The sequence below is a fragment of the Chiloscyllium punctatum genome, chromosome 26 (assembly GCF_047496795.1).
Source record: "Chiloscyllium punctatum isolate Juve2018m chromosome 26, sChiPun1.3, whole genome shotgun sequence".
In the NCBI taxonomy this organism is placed as follows: Eukaryota; Metazoa; Chordata; class Chondrichthyes; order Orectolobiformes; family Hemiscylliidae; genus Chiloscyllium; species Chiloscyllium punctatum.
In genome coordinates this window covers 42,853,718-42,876,771 of record NC_092764.1, presented here as the reverse complement: position 1 = coordinate 42,876,771, position 23,054 = coordinate 42,853,718, and the positions used below count along the sequence as shown (strand labels likewise).

General features: G+C 38.9%; 1 protein-coding gene across 3 annotated transcripts in view; it reads right to left on the bottom strand.

Annotated features, from left to right (window-relative positions):
• phkb (phosphorylase kinase, beta) overlaps nt 1-23,054 on the bottom strand; it is a 288,598-nt gene that overhangs the window by 142,082 nt on the left and 123,462 nt on the right. For all 3 annotated transcript variants that reach the window (XM_072596241.1, XM_072596240.1, XM_072596242.1), the window contains 4 exons: nt 19,933-20,048; nt 15,087-15,150; nt 9,218-9,313; nt 2,906-3,103 (listed from right to left, as the gene is read on the bottom strand). In XM_072596241.1, the coding sequence (XP_072452342.1) occupies nt 2,906-3,103; nt 9,218-9,313; nt 15,087-15,150; nt 19,933-20,048 (474 nt within the window). The remainder of the gene's footprint in view (nt 1-2,905; nt 3,104-9,217; nt 9,314-15,086; nt 15,151-19,932; nt 20,049-23,054) is intronic.

The window sequence follows — 23,054 nt, the reverse complement described above, 5'->3', positions numbered from 1 at the left end:
AAGTAGAAAGGTTGCTTCAAATACAAGTTCACCAACTTAGGACTTACAAATAGTAATTTGGCAGTACAGAAATCGAATCTTGAGCTCTTCAAAACAATTTGCATGAATATCAATCTAAAGGGAAATGCTTATTTAATACGTAAGAAAAATGTGTTGACTGGTTAGCAAATGAACTCTGAGTGGAAGAGCTGCTATCATAGAGAACGCACTAACTAGATGAAGACTGAGTATACTTCAAGCTTTGTTCAAATTTAAACCAAATCAGGTTGCCTCTGATTTCTTAGGGTGTTGTCTTGACCAATAAATCAGAGAATGGCTGATCCTACATTGTTAAATTAAAACAGGTGCAAAGTACGTTAATATTCTTCCTGTCCATAAAGAATATGGGCGGCACGGTTGCACAGTGGTTAGCACTGCTGTCTCACAGCGCCAGAGACCCGGGTTCAATTCCCGCCTCAGGCGACTGTCTGTGTGGAGTTTGCACATTCTCCCCGTGTCTGCGTGGGTTTCCTCCGGGTGCTCCGGTTTCCTCCCACAGTCCAAAACTGTGCAGGTCAGGTGAATTGGCCATGCTAAATTGCCCAAAGTGTTAGGGGCAAGGGTAAATGTAGGGGAATGGGTCTGGATGGGTTGCGCTTTGGCAGGTCGGTACAGACTTGTCGGGCCGAAGGGCCTGTTTCCACACTGTAAGTAATCTAATCTAATCTAATAGGTTCCAATGTATTTTTATATATGTAACTTCCATGGTGCACAGATGTGCCACACTATGAGACAGATTGATTATCTTAGTTTGGTTGTTAGCATAATTTGTAACACAGTTGGGATTACTTAACAAAAGTTTTCCAACTGCAGAAAATCATTTAATGTTCGAGACTGTGCTTTGAGTTTTACAAGCATGAGGTGAATGGGCACGATCAGTCCCTTGCCTGTTGTGAACAGTAAAAGAGACATGTGGTTTGATATGATCCATCAGTCTTTGGTGCATATCGCCTGCACACCTAGTATTATATCAACTCTGAAATTCATTTGCCATATGACTCAACTGCATGCAAGTCACTGTATCCTTCTGGGTTTACAGCAGCAGCCGTTACTGATGGACATCACCTGTGTTGCTGCTGCACAATAGCAATGCGAAAGAGTCAGTTTCATCTCTTGCTCAAAGTTTTGAGATACCTTGTCAGAGGTAGACTGGTCATTTTCAAGAACTGAAAATAGACCCTTGGGCTCATTCATGAGTTTGTGTGATATCAGTGTGATATGGTCTCACCTAGGTAACCATCATACAGTCATGCAGCACGGAAACAGGCCCTTCGGTTCAACTTGTCCACACTGACCAGACATCTAGTCCCATTTGGCCTATACCCCCCAAAACCCTTCCTATTCATGTACCTATCCACATGTCTTTAAATGCTGTTATTGTATCTGTCTCCACCACCTCCTCTGGCAATTTATTCCATATACACACCACCCTCTGCCCCTCTTAAATATTTCCCCTCTCACTTTAAAACTATGTCCTCTAATTTTGGACTCACTTCCTCGAGGAAAAAGACCTTGGCTATTCACCCCATCCATGCCCCTCATGATTTTATCTACCTCTATAAAGGTCACCCCTCAGACTCTGACACTTCAGGGATAAAAGCCCCATTCTTTTCAGCCTCTCCCTATAGCTCAAACCCTCCATTCCCAGCAACATCCTTGTCAATTTTTTTCTGAACTCTTTCAGGTTTAACAAATGGTGACCTTATAGAAGTTCATAAAATCATGAGGGATATAGATAAATTGAACGGCAGGTGTCTTTTCCCTGAGGTGGGGCATGTCAAGACTAGTGGGGTATATCTTTAAGCTGAGAAGAGAAAGATTTTGAAGTAACACGAAGGTACATTTTTTAAACACAAGACGAGTGGTCAGTGCGTGGAATGAACTTCCTGAGGAAGTGGTGGATGCGGGTACAGTTACAACGTTGAACAGATATTCGGATAAGTACATGAATAATAAATGTTTGGAGGGATATAGGCCAAGCGCAGGCAGGTGGGACTGGTTTGGGATTATGGTCGAAATGGATTGGTTGAACCGAAGAGTATGTTTCCGTGCTGTACAACTCCACGACTCTGTAACATCTTTCCTACGGCAGGGACACCAGAATTAAATACAGTATTCCAAAAATGGCCTAACCAATGATGTGTACATCTGCAACATTACATCTCAATTCCTATACTCAATGCACTGACCAATGAAGGCCAGCGCGCCAAATGCCTTCTTCATCACCCCGTCTATTTGCGACCGCACTTAGAAGGGATATGCACCTGCACTCCTAGGTCTCTCTGTTTGGCAATGCTCTCCAGGACACTACCAGTAGCTCTATAAGTTCTGCCCTGTTCACCTTACCAAAACGCAAAGCCTCACATTTACCTAAATTAAACTTCATCTGCAACTGCTCAGTCCATTGGCCCATCTGATCAAGATCCTGTTGTACTCTGAGACAACCTTCTTCACTATCCACGACAACTTCAATTTTATCTAATAGGATGTCTTTGATACAGCTTTTATTTAAACATCAAGCTTACGTGGTGAAGGAGCTTAGACCACATTAATGAGGTCGTTGATGTGGCTAATCTCATCGTGCATGAAACTGTAGGAGTCTCGATGCCTATATTGCTCAGTGAATGTAGGCTTGTGACAGCTAGTAGGAAAGAATCCACTTGAAGATTTCTCAACCAGTTTGACAAGGAAAGGAAAGGAAACTTCCCCCTTGCCTTGATATTCTTGTGAATTGCCCTGTTCAGTGCCAGATGAAATACTTCAAAAAACACTGGACATTTTTCAGTAATACTTTTTTTTTCAAAATAACTCAGCAAAATAGCATTTATTAGAATGTTTTAGGAAAATGATAACTTATCTGAAGTACCTTGATTTCTGCCGGTTTATAGTAACGCCGTGAATGGTCCTCCAATCCTGTCCTGTATCCATCTCTTAAGAAGCGTTTCAATCCATACTTTCCATTCAGTTTACGAACAACTTTCTCAAGAGTTTGATCAAACAAGGCATCATCATCCACTGCAAACGCAGGGTAACTTATACACGGCAGTAAAGCAGCATCTGTATTCTGGAAAAATATCATAGGATATAATTAAACATTTTATTTGGTTGCCCAGCAGCAATGTACTTTACTTGATTCAAAATGACAAATGATAGGTTTAAAAAAAAGCAATAAATATCTGTAACTATGCATTCAAATGAAAAACGATACTTCTGCAAAATCACACTCACTTGAAGCAAGTGAATAAAGAGAATTTTAGATGAAGTGTAAATTTGAAATGAAACTATAACTAATAAGAAATTAAAGTTATGAATTGACATTTAAGTTGTGAACTACTATATAAACACTGTTGAGGATTCCGCACGGTCCCTATGCACAACTCCAAGAACTGCCCAGTAAATTGAAGATTCTGCTGAGCAATCCCTCTATGCCTAGAACTCTCTGAACGCATCCATTTAAATCAGCCAATTCACAGAGTTCTGTAATAGTGAAGTAAACACTTACTCAGCAAAAGGTACACTATTAAAATCCTATTCAAATTCCTCAATTATTAAACTGACCCCCTTAACACCACACACCCACCATTAACTACACTACCTCAGGCCTTGACATCACCTCAACTCTGACTCGACATTCTCCTGTTTACTCAAGACCTGACAACTTCCAACACTGGCCCCAACAGTTCATTCTAATCAAGAGATCTGACATCTCAGTCACTAAACCCAACAGACCGCTTCTGTGCCCTGGTCTCAATGTCCCCCTATACTCCTAGGACTTGGTACCACATTCCCAATATACTCCTTCCTTCCCTGAGACCTAATACCCAGGAAACTAGCTAACCCTGACAAAGGACCTGACTCCATGCCTTCTGGTGCTTGCTCCCATTGCTACCTCACTCCTCTGCCACTGGACCTGACACCACATCTCCCTACTACGGCAGGAGACCACGCGACCCCAAGACCACATTCAACCCTGCCACCTTCTACACATCTCTACTGACGATCACTTATCTTGCCCCTTGTCAATTTGCATACTGGCTCCTTACCATCTTGGCACCTTACTGCTTGGTACCCCCTACCTGGCATCTTATTCCTACCCATCTGGTACGTTACTGACCAAGCATCTTACCCCTACCCATCTGACACGTGAGCTACATGGCACTCTATTCTCAAACTGACAAGCATCTCACTTACCTAGCACGTGACCCCTTACCTACTTGGTACATTGCTCTCTTGGCACCCTAAACTCACATTTCCTTTATATACTTAACCTCTCACAGGAAGGGTTAAACTGGCTCTCTGCCATGTTGGACCTTGAAAGTACAAAATACAGCAACAAACTGCTCTCGGCTATGATGGATCTGTCAGAGTGAAAGTACAACTCTACATTTCTTAAGGAGCCCTAATCAGAATCTACTGTCAGAAATGCAGAGTTGTTCCATTCCAGGAAGTTTATCAACCCTCAGAGAGAAAACAAAAACTTCTTCTGTCCTAAAATGGTGACCCCAAATTTTAAAGCAGTACCCCTGGTTCTGGATTAGGCAACAAGAGTAAATATCCTTTCCACACCCACACACATTCAGAATTTTATGCACTTCGATCACCTCGCACTCTTAAGTTCCAGTGGAAACAAGCTCAGCCTGTCCAAGCTAACCTCTCAAAGGCAACTCACTCATTCCAAGTATCAATCTTATAAAGCTCCTCTGAATTAGATATATCATTCCTTAAATAAGGAGACCAGAGTGTACACAGTATTTAGGATGTGGTCTCACCAATGCTCTGTCTCGCTGAAGCATAATAGCTTTTATGTTTTTTATGTTATATTCCTCTCAGAAGGAAGGATAGGACCCCATTAGCCTTCTTGATTATGTGCACTACCTGAATCTCAGCTTATCTTGGTAGTGATCGCAAATTCATCTACCATGTCTGTACTCCCCTTATCTATATCATGGATATAAATTGCAAATGGTTGAGGTCCCAGCACAGATGCCTGAGAAACTCTTACCTCATTTTCATATAATAGTGGAATTTGACAGGCATTTTTAAAGTTTTCTGGATTTATAACATGAGTTTCATAGTTTCTTACAAATTGCAAATTATATGACCATTATACGAGTTCAGTCATGTTTCTAAGACTGCATACAGATGCTCACTGCTATAATTTATTCCAGTATAGCAAAATTCAGTATATAATTATTGGTTGCTGTGCATTATAGATCAATATATACACCATCATATATATATGAAAATTTACAAATGGAGATGTTGCTCACAGGCTATGAAGTGCTGCTCTACACTGTGTGCAGTTTAGTGTTTCAGCCAACATGATTAGCCATTTGGATATAATGTCAGGTCAGTCTGATCATCACCACCTCAGGAACTTGATACTTAATGAATCCATATTAATTGAAAGTATCAATATTAATTGAGAGCTTTAAATGATTTTGCCTTCTGGAAGGTATGATCTAAGGATCAGGGATGTAGGCTATTCCACAGGAATCAAGACTTATTTGCTTCTTATTGAGAATATCTGACTTCATAATTCCTTTAGAAAATAACTTTCAGATAAAGAATTGAATTCTAAATGTAAATAAATGGAAAATCTTGGTTGAGAAACTGGCATATGGATCATGGTATTTACATACTTACTCACTTAGAAGAGTCACTGGTGTTTATTAAATAAGTTATAGTTACAAGTGAAAAGACTTAAACAGTGCCAACGCCACAAAGATCTTTTAGTAGATACAGGGGGATTTATATTTATTTCAATAAGTAATTTTAATTATGAATTTCAAAGCTCATCTATCTTCAGTACTCTATCAATGAACTTTTCTCCACCATACTGTCAGGAAAGGGGATAATCATTGATGATTACACAATATTCAGTGCAATTTGTGATTTCTCAGATATTGAGCTGTCCATGTCCATGTGAAGCAGACCTAACCAACATTTCAAACTTAGCAAGTAACGCCCATGCCATACAAGTGTCAGACAATGATCAAGACATATTCTAACCATTCTCTCTTTGAATTCAATGTCGTTATCATTACTGAATCTCCCAGCTCCAACACCCTGAGAGTTACCCATTGACCCAGAAACTGAATTGAATCAAACACATAAATACCATGGTTACAAGAGGAGGTCAGAAGCTTTGTGGTATGAAACACATCTTCTGAAACCTCAAAGCATGTGTCAAGAGCATGATGGAATACTCTCCTGAGATGACTGCAGTTCAAACAACATTCAAGAAGCTCAACTCCATCCAAGACAAAATAGTCCACTTGATCAGCACCCCATTCACCATCTTCAACATGCATGATGATAGCAGAGTGGGCCACCTACAAGATGCACTGCAGTAATTCACCAAAATTCCTTTGCAGAACTTCTCTCTGAAACTCCCTCTTTTAGAACAATAAGCATAGCAGGTGCATGGGAATGTAGCAATCTGCAAATTCTCCTCCAAGCTACACACTATACATGTTTAACAGAGTCAATGCCTAATAGTGAAGCATATTCTGAAACAAAAATACCTTAGAAGAATTTCTTTAATTTCTTCAATGAGCTTGCTTTTCCATTTAAATACAAGCTCCCATTCATTCTGGCTTTTCATTATATACATTTTAACACTATTTGTATTTTTTGACATTCTAATGCTCTTTTGCACATATATTTTAATATGACCAACTAATTAATTTTCAATACCCATTTGTCTTATTACCTTTAACTTCTAGGTACTTAGCATCCTAATGACAGAATCAGACACTAATAATTCTGATGAGATACTGTACGTACTTCCCTCACAATTGCTGAGAAAATCCTCTAATCACTCTCCCTGACAGTATTGTGGGGTGAACCTACATCATACAGATCACTGCGATCTGACAGTCCCCATCTGTTCAATGCCAATTAGGAAGAGGAAATAGATGCTGACTTAACCTGCAATGCCTACATCCTGAGGAAGAATTAAACAAAGTAATTCTCAGACCAAAGCAGCTAAAAGCAACTTAGCAAACAATGAGGAAAATTCTTGGAAACAGCAAGGTGGAAAAAGGACCACTGATTCCTCCATTAAAGATATAAATCATTTATATGCGCCTAATTACCTTTTACCTTTAAAACAATACGTTGAAAATTAGTTTACATTTTTGTTTGGAGCACCACAAAGCATGTCACATTAACATGGAGTTGGACTGTGGGTTTGGAAAGGTTCCTTTGTTTCAATTAAACTGCGTTTTTGCTCTCAGAAACAGTTTGATTGGAGCTTGTAGGCAAGGACAGATAGAATCTAAGAGGAAGTAAAAAGCAGCAGTGAGCCCATGAACTGTACAGAAACTGTGGAAGCAGACTGGGAGAAATCAGACTGGTCTATCCCAAGTCAGGACAATTAGAGTGGAGGCATTTTGGAACCAAGGTTCTTCCTGGTTTCTAAAGCAATGAGTATAAATGCAGTGAAATCTAAGCTTAAGAGAAGTCCACGTGGGATATTGAAAAAAACGTTTGACAGCCACTAGCAAAAGTTACTGGAAGGATCACCATGAAATCAAGTATCTCAAAGAATAGTTGAAGAGGAGAAACAAATTTATTTGAGAAAGTTGTGGCATATTTGGTTTGTTCCTTATAAGAGAAGTGAATGATCCCTCGAGATCTTATATAAGGGGATGTTTGGATGAAATAAGGACGTGAAAGGATGTCTGGATGTAAACTTGAAGACTTAGATTTTAGTGCAAAATTTATAGCACATGCTTAATTTCATCTTTTGCCACAGTAAAATTTGTTTTGGGTTCAAAATGTGAAATAGTTTAGTCGATCACTGGGTGTTTAAATTTCTCTTTAAAGATTAATGATCTCTCCAGAGATTATAACATTTTGCACTAGCAAAAACAGATGAAGAATCTCCTGTCACATTTTAAAAAACTATACTTTTGGATACTTTTGTTTCTTTGGCTTGTTATAGAGCTTGACAATGGAGGGAAACCTATGCAGCAATCATAAAAAGCAACATTCCCAAAATTAGGGAAACTCCAGCCAAATTAATTATTTCTTTAATTAGGATTTTGAAATCCTCATTACAATTGAAATCATCTAATTTAGATCCTTTGTTGTCAAATCTCTCTAATCAAAGTGATTATAGTGCAACAACACTTTTCATAACCTTACTAATGTGATTCAAATAAATTCCTAATCACTGAGACAAATGTTCCGAGTGATTTCTGGAGGAAATTACATTGAAACAGTAACATTGCTGTTAAAATAGGCAGATGCTTTGCAATTAAAATGCCCTGCTGAGATTTGCAGATTGAGATTGGATAACTTTTGAAAAAGTAACACTGTACTAAGCATAAATTCAGAACATTCTGTCTACCATCTACAAGTCAAACGTTATGAGTGTGGTGGAATACTTTCCATTTGCCTGAATAATTCCAGCTCCAATGTCACTCAAGGAATTTGATACCAGCCAGAACAAAGTAGACATTTAACTGCCATGCCTGCACTACTTCCAGTAATCAGTAACTACACAACTAAAGCACAGTGGCAGCAATGTGTATCACCTATAAGGTACACTACAGCAACACACCCAAGCTCCTTCAACAGCATCTCTCGTACCCACAACCTCCACACCTATAATTCAACAGCAGCAGATGCACGGGAACACCACCACATACAAGTCATCCTTCAAGTCTTAGAGCATTCTGACTTGGAACTATACACCTTCACTGTAGTTAGGTCAAAATCCTGGAATTTTCCATCTAATAGCATTGTGGATGTACCTACCCTCCATGGATGGCAACTTACTAGCCCCTTCTTCAGAGCAATTAGACATGGCCAATAAATGGTGGCTAGCCCAATTGTACCTATGTCCCATGAATGAATTTTTTAAAATTAAAGCAACATCTTGAATAATGAGTATGCCTGGGTATGCACATGCTGTGCAGTCTTAACCAATCAAATTTTAAATAAATCCATTACTTTGCAGAAATGTTAACTGCAAATGAAAATTGTTTATCCACAGGATCTAGTACAGGCAATACCTGTTGGACAAAAAAAAATCTGTAGGTGGACACATAAATCAGCACTTTATTGCATACCTTCCCAATTCAATAGAGATTTCAAAATAATAGCCATGAACCATGAGAATGATGTAAGCAATTATCTCTTCATTTTGTGAAGATGTTCTACTTACGTGAGACCGTGATTCTCGTGGAAGCAACGAACACAATGTTTGTCTGTTCCGATTGTGAGCATCAAAATCAACAAAAATCACTGACCAAGAACATCCCTACAAATAAAATTAAAAGTGATAATAGAGTTTAATCGTATCATACATATATTTACAGACGTACAGATGTTTAAGCAGGGAAGGAGGCAGAATACTCGTAACAATAAACCAGTTAGCCTGACCTTGGTCATTGATGTGATTTGCAAAGTCCGGGATTAAGGATGAGACTGTGGAGTACTTGGGCATGCATGGTAAAATATGACTGAGTCAGCATGGCTTCGACAAGCAGAGGTCATGCCTGACAAATCTGTTACAATTGTTTGAGGAGATAATGAACAAGTTAGACAAAGGAAAGCGAGTGAACATGATCTCATTGGATTTCCAGAAGGTCTTTTACAAGGTGCCACACAGGCAGCTGCTAAATAAGCCCATGGTGTTAGGAGTAAGGTACTGCCAGAGGATTGGCCGAAAGGCAGAAGGCACAGAGTAGGGATATAGGAGTCTGTTTCAGGATGTGAGATAGTGACCAGTGGAGTTCCACAGGAATCAATATTAGGACCACAACCATTCAGGTTATATATTAACGAGATGGATGAAGGAACCGAGGGCACTGTTGTGAAGTTTACAGACAACACAAAGTTGGTCATGGGACAGGAAGTGGGGAGGCTGCACAAAGACTTGGACAGGCTAGAGGAATGGGCAAAGAAGTGCCAGATGGAATACGATGCAGGACGGTGTGAGATTATATACACTTTGCTCGGAAGAATAGAAGCGTAAACTATTGTCTGAATGGGGAAAGGCTTCAGAAATCTGAAGCACAAAGGGACTTGGGAGTCCTAGTTCAGGATTTTCTTAAGGTTAACATGCAAGTTCAGATGGCACTTAGGAAAGCAAATGAAATATTAGCATTCATTTCAATAGGGCTAGAATAATAGTTCAGAAATATATTGCTAAGATATAAAGCTCTGGTCAGATCACATTCGGAATATTGAGAGCAGTTTTGGGCCTTGTATCCAAGGATGGATGTGTTGGCGTTGGAGGGAATCCAGGGAAGGTTTAAAACATTGATCCCCGGGATGAAGAACTTGTCATATGAAGGACTCTGGGTGTGTACATGACGAATTTGAGAAGGATGAGGGTGGATCTGATTACAGAATACTGAGGGGTCTGGATAAAATGGACATAGAGAAGATGTTGCCACTATTAGCAGGCCATAGCCTCAGAGTAAAGGGATCTTTTAGAATTGACAGGAATTTTTTCAGCCAGTGGGTTGGGGTGGGGGAGAAGGGGAAGGGTATTAATCTATGGAGATCACTGGTACAGAAGACTGTTGTCGCCAAGCCATCGAGTGTAATTAAGCTAGAGATAGAGAGATAGATAGGTTCTTGATCAGTAAGAGGATCAAAGGTTATGGGGAGAAGGCAGAAAAAATGGGGTTGAGAAACATATCAACCATGACCAAATGGCACAGTAGACATGACAGGCTAAATGGTCTTATGGTACATGTACGAATGAGGTGTTATTTTCAAAATACAGATTTAAAACATGACAACAGCAGCTAGCATTTAATTAGTACCCTTAAAATAGTAAAACATTCCAAACTGCTTCATGGAGCAATTATCAGGCAAACCTTTGGCACCGACAATTTTAAATTTGACATTGTTTAGACATTCCTTATAATAAAGCTTTTGAGATATGAGATTTAAAAATTCTAATATCTGTACACCATGTGAGTGGAATCTATTAGATGCCCACCTGTTAACAAGAAAAAAGAGTAAAGGGAAAAGTTATGGTACATAAGGACTGTGCAGCACTGAAAAGGTTTATTTCAATGGAAGTCTTTCAGAGGTATATAAAACATAGAAAAGAACATAGAACGTTACTGTGCAGAACAGGTCCTTTGACCCTCAATGTTGCGCTGACCTGTGAAACCAATCAGAAGCCCATCTAACTTACACTATTCCATTCTCCTCCATAAATCTATCCAATGACCAATTAAAAGCCTGTAAAGTTGGTGAGTCGACAACTGTTGCAGGCAGTGTGTTCCATTTCCCTACTACTCTCTAAGTAAAGAAACTACCTCTGACATCTGTCCTCTATCTATCACCCCTCAGTTTGAAACTATGCCCCCTTGTGCTATCCATCAGCATCCTATGAAAAAGCCTCTCATTGTCCACCTGATCTAACCTTCTGACTCTCTTATATGTCTCAATTAAGTCACCTCTCAACCTTCTTCTCTGTAATGAAAACAGCCTCAATTTCCTAAACCTTTCCTCATAAGACCTTCCCTCCATACCAGGCAACATCCAAGCAAATCTCCTCTGAACCCTTTCCAAAGCTCCACATCCTTCCTATAATGTGGTGACCAGAACTGCATGCAATACTCCAAGTGCGGCCATGCCAGAATTTTGTCCAGCTTCACCATGACCTCATAATTCCGAAACTTGATCCCCTACAAATAAAAGCTAACACACTGTATGCCTTCTTAACAGCCATATCAACCTGGGTGGTAACTTTAAGGGAAGTATGTACATGGACACAGAGGTCTCTCTGCTCATCTATACTACCAAGAATCTTAGCATTCGCCCAGTACTCTGCAATCCAGTTACCCCTTCCAAAGTGAATCACCTCACACTTTTCTGCATTAGGCTCCTTTTGCCACCTCTCAGCCCAGCTCTGCAGCTTATCTATACCCCTCTGTTACCTACAACATCCTTCAACACTATCCACTTTACCTACCTTAGTGTCATGTGCAAATTTACTAACCCATCCTTCTATGCGCTCATCCAGGTCATTTATAAAAATGAAAAACAACAGTGGACCCAAAACAGATCCTTGCAGTACACACTAGTAACTGAACTCCAGGATGAATATTTCCCATCAACCACCACACAGCCTTCTTTCAGCTAGCCAATTTCTGATCCAAACCGCTAAATTGCCCTCAATCCCATGCCTCCATATTTCGTGCAATAGCCTACTATAGGGTACCTTATCAAAGCCTTACCGAAATCCACATACATCACATCAACTGCTTTACCCAATCCAACTGTTTGGTCACCTTCTCAAAGAATTCAATAAGGTTTGTGAGGCACGATCTACCCTTAACGAAACCATGTTGACTATCCCTGATCAACTTATGCCTATCAAGATGATTATAACCTTTTGCAACACTTTATCCACAACTGAAGTAAGGTTCACAGGTCTATAATTACCAAGGTGGTCTCTACTCCCCTTCTTGAACAGTCTTCTGGTAGTATTTCTGTAGACAATGACGACATAAAGGTCAAAGCCAAAGGCAGGGCAATCTCCTCCCTGGCTTCCCAGAGAATCCTAGGATAAATTCCATCTGGCCCAGGGGACTTATTTATTTGCCCACTTTCCAGAACTTCTAACACCTCCGCCTTGTGAACCTCAATCCCATCTACTCTAGTAGCCTATTTCTCAGCATTCCCCTCGACAACATTGTCCTTTCTAGTGTGAATACTGATGAAAAATATTCTTTCAGTGCTTCCCTTATCTCCTCTGACTCCACGCACAACTTCCCACTACTGTTTTGATTGGCCTTAATCTTATTCTAGTCATTCTTTTATCCCTTATATACCTATAAAACTAGCTTTAGTGTTTTCTGTGATCATATCCGCCAACAACCTCTCATATCCCCTCCTCGCTCGTCTTAGCTCTCTTTAGGTCTTTCCTGGCTACTTTGTAACTCTCAACTGCCCTAACTGAGCCTTTACATCTCATCCTAACATAAGCTTCCTTCTTCCTCTTGACAAGAGATTCAACTTCCTTCGTAAACCACAGCTCCTGCGCTCAAAAACTTTCTATCTAACTGACAGGTACGTACTTATCAAACACACACAGCAGTTTGAATAAATTCCACATTTCTATTGTGGACATATAATATGTCGCAGGACACAGGAAATAAAGTCAGTAATTTTGGATGCATTTTGCTTGGAAGTGAGGTGGAGGAAGATTCAACTGAGACACTAAAGGTGGAACTGGATAATTATTTGGACATAAATGATGTGCAAGCAAATCAGGAAAAAATAGGCAATTGACACTAGGTCATTTGTAAAGCTAATGCAAGTACAATAGACCAAATGGCTTCCTTGTTTAACTAACAAGATGAGATGGCACTTCACCTTGTTAGAAATATAACTGTAGATTAAGAAATTGATGCGTATGATATTTCAATAAGTCTATGGGTCCAGTTCTTTTAGCAACACAGAATTATCATCACTGGTGAGGGACGCTTATTGTAGATTTGAATTTAAGGATTATGTTGTTAAACTGCAGTATGTTGGAGTCAGAAAATTATTTCACAAAAAATAATCTTCTGGAATTATACTTTACTGCTCATCTTAACAGTGGGTCAAATGAATCTAGGATATTTTATGGTGCTGCAAATTAGGCATTAACTGGAAGGAAATGGCTTGAAAGCTGTTCCTGTGATTCAGTTTCTGATGCATACCTGCTTTGTTCACCAAAGCATTAACATTTATACCTTTAGCTCCTAGGCATTGGAACTCTTTTTTTAAACCAATTACTCCGATTTCTTTTATCCAGCTTCAGTTTATCTCCTCTCGACAGAATTTTCTTAAAATAGGCCTCTGATAAGATTTTGGTCACCAATCTCAATATTTCCATTTTGGCTTGGCATCTACTTTTATCCATTATGCCTTTACAAAACACCATGGAATGTTTTTCTACGTATTCGGCACATTGAAGCAGGAGTAGGTTATTCTATCTGTTGAGCCGTCTCTCCTATTCAACTAGATCATGGCTGATTTTTTACCCGAATATAATTTTCCAGAACTATCTCTATATCCCTTGTTATCTTTAAATCTAGAAATCCAATGATCTCTATCCTGAATATACTTGATGACTGTGTCACCAGAGCAACTGAGGTACAAAACTCCAAAGATTCACCATCATCTGTGTGATGAAATTCAGCCACATCTCAGACCAAATGTTACTACTTAATTTGATATTGTGTCCCCTGCTTCTGGGACCTGACAGCCAGGAGAAACATCCTTCCTGCTTGAACATGTTCAGCCCCTTACAAATTTGCTAAGAATACTATATGGGTAAACAAATATTAGCACATAAACACAAGTTATTGGTGATGGATTTCTGTAAGTCTGAATCAGGTGAAAGGAAGTAGTATGATAAAGATCTACAATACATGATCAGTTAAGAATTTGGGTTTTTAAGGAGCTCTACCTTTTCCTGAATGTGTTGTCTCCTCAATAAAGTTTTATGTTTGGTGAATCTTTGAATAATGAAGAACCCTTTAATACCATTTTACTGTCTGGTGTGCAGGCATATTTAGCCACCCAATTGCAAACTATTGTTTCGTTCTTGCATGGTCATGAATTTTGAGCTTAGTTCTGGATTCCCAAAGATTTGCTCCCACCAATTTTGTCTTATTATATTTAGGAAAAAAATACCATGACAGTTTGAAATCTATAAAATTTTGTAAATTTTCAGATTGAAAACCACACTACTGATACGTTCAAACAACTGAATTGTTTTTTTTTGCAAATTATTTAAAGCAACTTTTTATCTTCAAAAGCCAGAAAAACTAAATAAAACATTGCCACTCAATATTGCTTGTTTTTGTGAATTTAATTTTCATAGTTGCACAATTTATAGTCATCAACTTTATATACAAATCAATCCAAAAATAGGATCCTATATAAACCCTAGGCTGCTTGCGAATAGGATGCACTGACTTCGCCTGCCTTTTCCTTCACAGTTGTTGATGGATTATTGACAGTAACCTAGTCTGATATGGAAACAAACAAGCAATAAATATCATTCAAAATACCTGATTGCCGAAGAGATTAAAACCATTGATTGCTTCCAACGCAGCTTTGGCCATACCAACTGAACTATTAAAGAAAAGGGCATATTTGAAATGTCAGTACATGCAATTAATACAATAAGCATCTCAGAAGCATGCATTTCTGTGTGTATTTTTGATGGGAGTTTTTTTTTGCAAATTTCAAATTACTAAACATTATGCTCTTACAACAAACTTTCAATTTGAATTTTGAAGTATTCTATTACCAATAATAAAATGTTCCTGGCCTGCCCTCCTGCACTCTCCATTGGCCCAGGTTTGATGCCCTGACTTGATGGTAATGGTTAAGATGAGGTCAAATTACTATTAAACTCTGTTTAACTGTACATTGTGCATTCATTTTAACTTAGGCCAAGATTTTCCATTTTGAAGTTTAAAAATGGCAATGAGCATCTTAGGAATGCGTGGGGTGGGTTATCTTTACAATTACATGTCTCTCACCTAATTAGCTGTACAACCAAGGTGTTGCGGCAGTAATTTAGCAAATCATATGTGGTGAATCAGAAAGAAGTTCTCTTCCTTGGCAGGACCTTTGAGACCCAAAAGCTTCTGGTGCTACATTTAAAGACTGCCACTTCACTTGCTGAAAGCTAGGAATGCTCCAGGAAAATTCAAAGACCTTGTGGTGGTTTCCCTAATGATTAGGAAATGTCACAAAGAAAAGGAAACTGGCACTCATGTTTAGTGATCTTACCTTGCAAATGCAGGTTGGAGTCACGGTGAGAAATGGCATTCTTTGACCAGGGGATGGCACCAGAAGACCATCCCCTCAAACCCATTGGCTTGGGCAGAGGTCAGTGGAGCATAGGTCAGTGACAGTGGCTCTCACCATCTATTCCACTTGTTCCCCATCCTTCTACAACTACAACATAAAAACCAGCATTTTCCAACCCCCTTCAGTTCTGAAGAGGAGTTATTTTGGATTTGAAACATTAACTTTTTTTTCCTCTACAGATTAAGCAAGATTATTCTCATTATTACATAAATTATTCTCCAGCACTTTCGGTCTTTATTTAGCTGTATGTTACGTGGGCCAAAAGGTATACAAAAGCAGCTGAGAGGTAGCAGCTATCAAGATCCTACCCCATTTGAGGAGGACTTGCAGATGGCTAGGGAAGACTAGGACTGCTCCTGTGACAATGGGGAGACAGGAATGGCCAGGAACCCAATAAGTAATATTATCATCTGATCTTTTATGCACACAGGGAATCTCATTACAATGCATAAACTATTCTGTAACTTCACCAATTAATTCTTAGTGCACCAGCAGCACCTAGCACAGATTCAGCACAAAACGCTGCAAGCTGAACTCTTCATCATCACAATTATCTCTGAGAAGGATGCCTTTTGAACCTCAGAAACTCACTGGCAAGACACAGAGACAACCACCTTGGTGGATACTCAAGCTAGATTAAACTCATGACACAATCTATTGAGCATATCATTGACACGAAGAAGAAATGCCTGAGACCTCTTACATTCAGAGGACTGCTAGACACCAGGTGCCTGTTCAACATCATGAAGAAGACATGTCCCTACCTTCGGGCTTAAGTGACATGATCAACCTGCAGAAAGATGCAAGGGAACATTAGTCGACTGTGCCAGAGGCCCTTGGTTGACTGGAAGGAAGAGTATTCCGTGTTCCCACTATTGTGGGAGCTCCAGAAGAGTGTGCTTGGCTACCAGCACAGAAAGGGTGATAGTTCTAGCTGGCTTCCACAGGGAGAAGCAATCAATAGGAATCCCAGGAGCTTTTCCTCAGGATATTTAGAGTTCCCTAGCCCTTCCATCTCTCCTTTGGCATGACCTCATTGCCAGTGGTAGCAACAGTGAGGAGGGTAAGCATGCCACCTATCTGAGAGGCTCTTGGCAGCACGGCCCCTCTATGCTTAGACACCCAGTGTATAATTGCCAAAGTTTTCAAAGTCACCAGTATCTACCACCTTCACGGTGGAAGTTAGGCCAACACCTCAACACAATGGGAGGGAAAAGAAAAAAAAGCCTTCTGAGGATAAATAGTGGCACAGATGTTTAATCATTGCATTGAATGTGCAGTTTTGTAAATGTATTTTCACATGCACAGTTCTAATGTCTATTATCAATGCATAGCACCAATAGGAGATGAGAAGGTTTTCAGAAGCAAAAGAAGTGAAGCATCTTAAACTAGTGAAAAGCTGCATTTCAACTGCTACACCTTGGGTACCTCTTTTATAATCAGCAAAGATGTAATCTGTCTTGTGTCTACAGGCTTTAGGAGGGAAGGATGTCACATGTCTGGGTAGAAATTTTACAATTTGAGATGGGCAATATGAAAATCATATCTCAATTCATCATTATAGCGGAGCTGAATGAAGGGAACATCCATATTTCACTTTGTAGTGTTGGAAATGCTATCAGGGAGGACACTCAGGCATGGCACACAGGCGTTAAAGGATCATTGCAGTCTGCAGTAGCACGGGAATAGTAAGGATGTGGGATAACTCCGTAGTATTCACCAATGCTTGGACCTTTTATTGTGACTTTTATGTCACTACAACAAGTACTATTTTAAAACACTTAGCCAGGTCAACATGTTCACAGAAGTACTCAAAGAATCACAACTGCTTTATTGCCAACATTGATACATGGCAAGATTTGTGCGTGCCCTTTACCTTTCACAGAAGTAAGGAAATCACAGTAACATTTGAAAGGAAAAGTCAAATATTTTAGAATCATGGAATCTCTACAGCACAGAAAGAGGTCATTCAGCCCATCGGGTCTGCATCGACTTTCTGAACAGCATTCCACTCAAACCTAGCTCACCCAAACTATCCCTGCATTTACCATGGCTCAACCATTCATCCTGCATTTCCCTAGATACTTTGGACAACTTAGAGTAGTCAATCCACATAATCTACTCATTTTTGAATTGTGCAAGGAAATGCATGCTGGCATGGGGAGAACATACCAACACAGACAGTCACCCAAGACTGGAATCAAACCTGGATCCCTGGCGCTGTGAACGCAGACTCTAGTTTGTGATTATGCATTCTTTTTCTGTATTCCATCACCAGAACAAGTAGATTCTCTGTACGCACCCACTGAATTCCTTGATCATTTAAAATAACGCAACTAAATAAACTCAATCCTTTAAATTCAAGTAAACACTAGTGTAAAATAATACAATTTTGTTTTGCTCATTCACAGGATGAGGACTTCGCTTGCTAGCCAGCATTTGACTTTTCCATTCAAATGTTATTATGATTTCCTTACTTCTGTGAAAAGTAAAGGGCATGCACAAATCTTGCCATGTACCAATGTTGGCAATAAAATAGTTGTAATTCTTTGAGTATTTCTGTGAACATGCTGTCCTCGCTGAGTGCTCCAAAACAGTCCTTGTTTTAGTGACATATAAGTCACAATTGCCCAAAGGGCAGTTAAGCCTCAACCACTGAGAGACTGAGAGATCAGGTGAGGATGGTTGTTTCCCTTCCTAAAGGACATTAGTGAACCAGATGGATTTTCTAACAAATGATAATAGATTCATTATTAGACTGTTAAAGGTCATCGTTAGACTCTTAATTCTAGACTTCTAATGAATTCAAATACCATCATCTGCCATGGCAAGACTCGAACTTGGGTCCCCAGAATTTTACCTAGATATCTGGAATAATGGTCCAATGATAATACTTCTTGGATGTTGCCTCCCAAATTTAACTCTTTCAGCCCATCTAGAATTTTGGGGAAACTATGTTATATCCCTTTCATAATGATCTACCTTTCCCAAGGCTTGGTGTGAAAACTGAAATCAGCAGGCCCGACCTAAGACTTGTGCATCTAAAGTATTGTTTGCCCAATTTTGCATTCTAACCTCCACGGTAGTAACTCAGTGGAGTGTTGGTGATCTGAATACTTTTGTACCAATTTAGTAACTTTGTAGTTTGGGCTGCCAGCTTTAAGCTCCTCGTCTCTCACCTTGAAGAAATATACTGATTTGCTTGTCGCAAACTCAAAGTGGATCACATCACATTAACTCACAATAAACTTCACAAGCCATAGTCTGCCTATGCTCCTTAATAACTTCTAATGTAATGTACACAATCCTCAAACTGTAAATCCTTACAATGTTATCTATAAACCTAGACACTTAACTCTGTTCCTTCATTCCTGTCATTAATATTAATAAGAGATTGCAAAGGCCCTGATTCATATCTATGGAGAATACCACTTGCCACATTTGTCCAAATGCTTAAATGTAAAATAAAGCATTTCATAGTTGAAAAAGAGATTGAAAAAAAGAAAATTTGTGGAAACTGATGTCATTTTAATTTTTTTTAACTTAAAATGATTTATTATTGTGGTACTGCCATTACGGATAGTCGTGACATTCTGGTAGCATTTTAAATGTGCTGTTAGAAATTTTACAGCATCATTATACAAACTGATGTCTCTTAAATATCAAATGCTCAACAAAACTTGTTGAAGCTTTTGGCATTCTGAACTTAATTGCACACAGTCATGAAGGTTACTCTATACCTCCCCAAACGTTAGCACAGGGATAGAAACAGAAAGTAATGCTGCAAAAATGTTCAACATAAATGGCTACTTCAGATTGGAAATTACATTTTTTCATTATCTTAAAATAGGAAAAAGCATGCAAGAGAAATAAAATTTTGTTAAGTTGAGAAAAAAAGTGCATCATCCTTATTGAATTTAATATTTTAGTAGCACATAATGACAAAACCAGCCATTTCCATTTCCCATTATATTTATACATGTAATAAACAAACTAAATGCATAAAAATATTCATTAAGATGTGAAACAATATACCTTGAATGCAGTTCAGTGCTGCCATTGTTATATTTGCTTCCTCTCTCCCACATACCAAAATCTGGCCTGCGATAGCTCCTTTCCACACAGAATACAAGATTTTGAATGAAAGTTACCTATTGAACAACATAACAAAGTTATGAAACAGGCAGAAGACACTCAGTAATTAGTTTACATCATAATATGCTAAGGTTTCTGTTTCCTTCCTGAATATTGAAGCCTATATCATACTCAACCTAAGCAGGTTTGTAATAAAGTGGCTGGAATCGAATAACAGTTGGAAAACCCATACTGCTGGAAACATGTCCATTTGGATTCTCTCCATTTATCAGAGACCTATTCAACCATAGTAAGAAAACATACCTCAAACATATGAATTTTTTCTGGCATTCTAGTCTTTACATGGCAAGGTAACCGAAATGCATGTAGATTGTGGAACGAACATGACAATACAGATAAGATATGCCTACTTTAGTCTTTTTTTTAACCATTTTCCTTCATTTCCTGTTTGCTGCTGGCACTTAGTTCCTACAAGCCTTGCATAAAGTTGTTGTAAGTCATTCGGTTTTGCATCCACTTCTTATCCTGGCACAATTGGCTTGAAACTGGAATCCCTTCCTTGACATGAGCAGAAGGAGGACAACCTACAAAATCAGGTCTGGCTGCAGTTCAGGTGCTCTGTCGATTTTATCATTTTATGTTGATACCTGTGCACCCACATTCTCACACTGAGAGATAAACATACTGCAGTTGACAGATAATTAGTACAGACAGAGGCTACCATCGCAAAGGAAATGAACACAGCAGATTTATAGATTCATTGTCATACAGCACAAAAACAGACCCTTCAGTCCAACCAGTCGATGCTGACCATAATCTCAAACTAAATTAGTCACATCTGCCTGTGCTTGGCCCATATCCCTCCAAACATTTCTTCTTCATGTACTTAGCTAAATGTTTTTTAAACATTGTAACTGTACCCACATCTGTCACTTCCTCTGGAAGTTCATTCCACGTTGTGTAAAAAAAATTGCCCCGTGTCTCTTTTTTAATCTTTCGCCTCTCACCTTAAAAATATTCCCCAGAGACTTGAAATTACCCACCCGAGGGAAAAGCCACCTGCCGTGCACCTAATCTATATGCCTCATTATTTTATCAACCTCTATGAGGTCACTCCTCAACTTCCTATGCTCCAGTGAAAAATGTCCCATGCTATTTCAGTTTTCCTTATAAGTCAAGCCTCTCCTTATAAGTCAAGCCCTCCATTCCCAGCAACATTCTGGCAAATCTTTTCTGAACTCTCCAGCTTAATAATATCCTTCCTATAATGGGGTGACCAGAACTGGACAGAGTAGTCCGGAAGAGGCCTCATTTTGAATCCTCCAGTGACTAGCTCATATTTTTTGTCCCTTCATTTGAACTCTCATTTGGAAACATCTACTTGTGATGATTTAGTTCTTGTTCACTTTTCAAGAAGGTGTCACATCCTACAATGTTTCTATGGTATCTGCCTTAGGAAATATTTGTTCATGGAGTTGCACACTGTATTGTATTGAAAAAAGTGGTGCATCACATTTTGAAGGGAAATTAGAGACAGTAAATAAATGCTGATCTTGCCACAGACGCTCACATTCTGTGAAGGGATATGAAGACCTGCAGAAGAAATCTAATTTATGGAAATTAGCAGATTTAATGGCTCTATTAAGCGACACAAAAACATATGAACTTTTGTGTTGAATATTTTCTTGGAAACACTGAAATCACAGCATGACATGATTTCAGTGGCAACACTTGAAGAGAGATATGTCAGGAAAGTCAAGAAGCAGAATATAGTTGACCATGCCCACCAAAACAGCAGGAACCATTTCAGCAGGTCTTCGTATACATAATTGTCAGTAGCCTAGTCCAGGTATACCATCTTTGACTCTGAGTCAGAGCCTGCAACATTGAGATTGTAATGGTCAGTGTTGAGTTAAAACTTGAATTAACTTGAACAGACCAGGCATCATCAAAAAGGTGTCAACTGCTTCATCAGTTGCCTACAAACTAATGTGTATACCTTGAAGACAGATTTCTGCTTCTTGGGCATACTTAGTTTTCACCAGCCTCTTCTTATTCCGCTAAATGTTTGGTCATAAAAACTGCAGATCACAATTTGAGATGCTTCTCTAGCCCTTTTTCCAAAATTTTGTTCATTGACAGTGACTCTACTTAAAAAAAATCCTCTTTAAATTTCACTTATGCACAATTTTATACCCTGTGCCTAATGTATTCTCTGTATCAGTCCAAATTTGAATCTTCACTTTGCTAAAGAGCAATGGCACTGGAGTCTACCAAACACCATGAGGCATGATGTCGTTAGAATTTGGACTTCAGAATTTAACATCATTGTACATCATTGCTTTCAGGAAAATAAAGGACAAGTACAGCTGAGAAAAAAAAACCTCGCCATTAATCATCTCTTTTAGTTTAATCCATATTTGTTGTAAATATTGTGAAACGCATAACATCTGTGTTGTGAACAATGACAGGCAAAGGTGACTACCAATTTAACAGTTTGTATCTATGTAAAGTAGTGACAGTGAGCTCTGAAGTAAAGCAACAAGATTATGATCTGAAATAATAATACTAGCAGTGTAATCTACTAATCTACAATAAAGTGATGAGAGCAGACCTCAGCTAAATTGTAAAATCAAACAGTAACACCTGAATTATTGCAAAGAGGAGGAAAGGCAGGACTCATTAACAGAAGTATCAAGGATAAGGAGTAAAGCAGGGAACAAACCTAAAGGAATAAAATAATTAAATTATGTTCAACAAGCAACATATTTTCCATAGAATCCATTTTGATGATATAGATAACTCTGGGACTTGGTGATTATGTAGAACATCAAGTTGGTGATTGCTTAATGAATAATGGTTGATTGGCACTCTTAAAGCAATAAATTAGTTTAAAGTAGAAAATCATAATTCTTGATTATGTGAAAAATTTAGACTCGCTAAATTTTATTCATTTTACAAAAACAAAATAAACTGAATTATGTACAAAAACTTTTTAAAACTTGAGGTGGACTTTGAGAAACGCAACAGAGTCGCCAAGCAGAGGCTGATAGCCAAGTTCG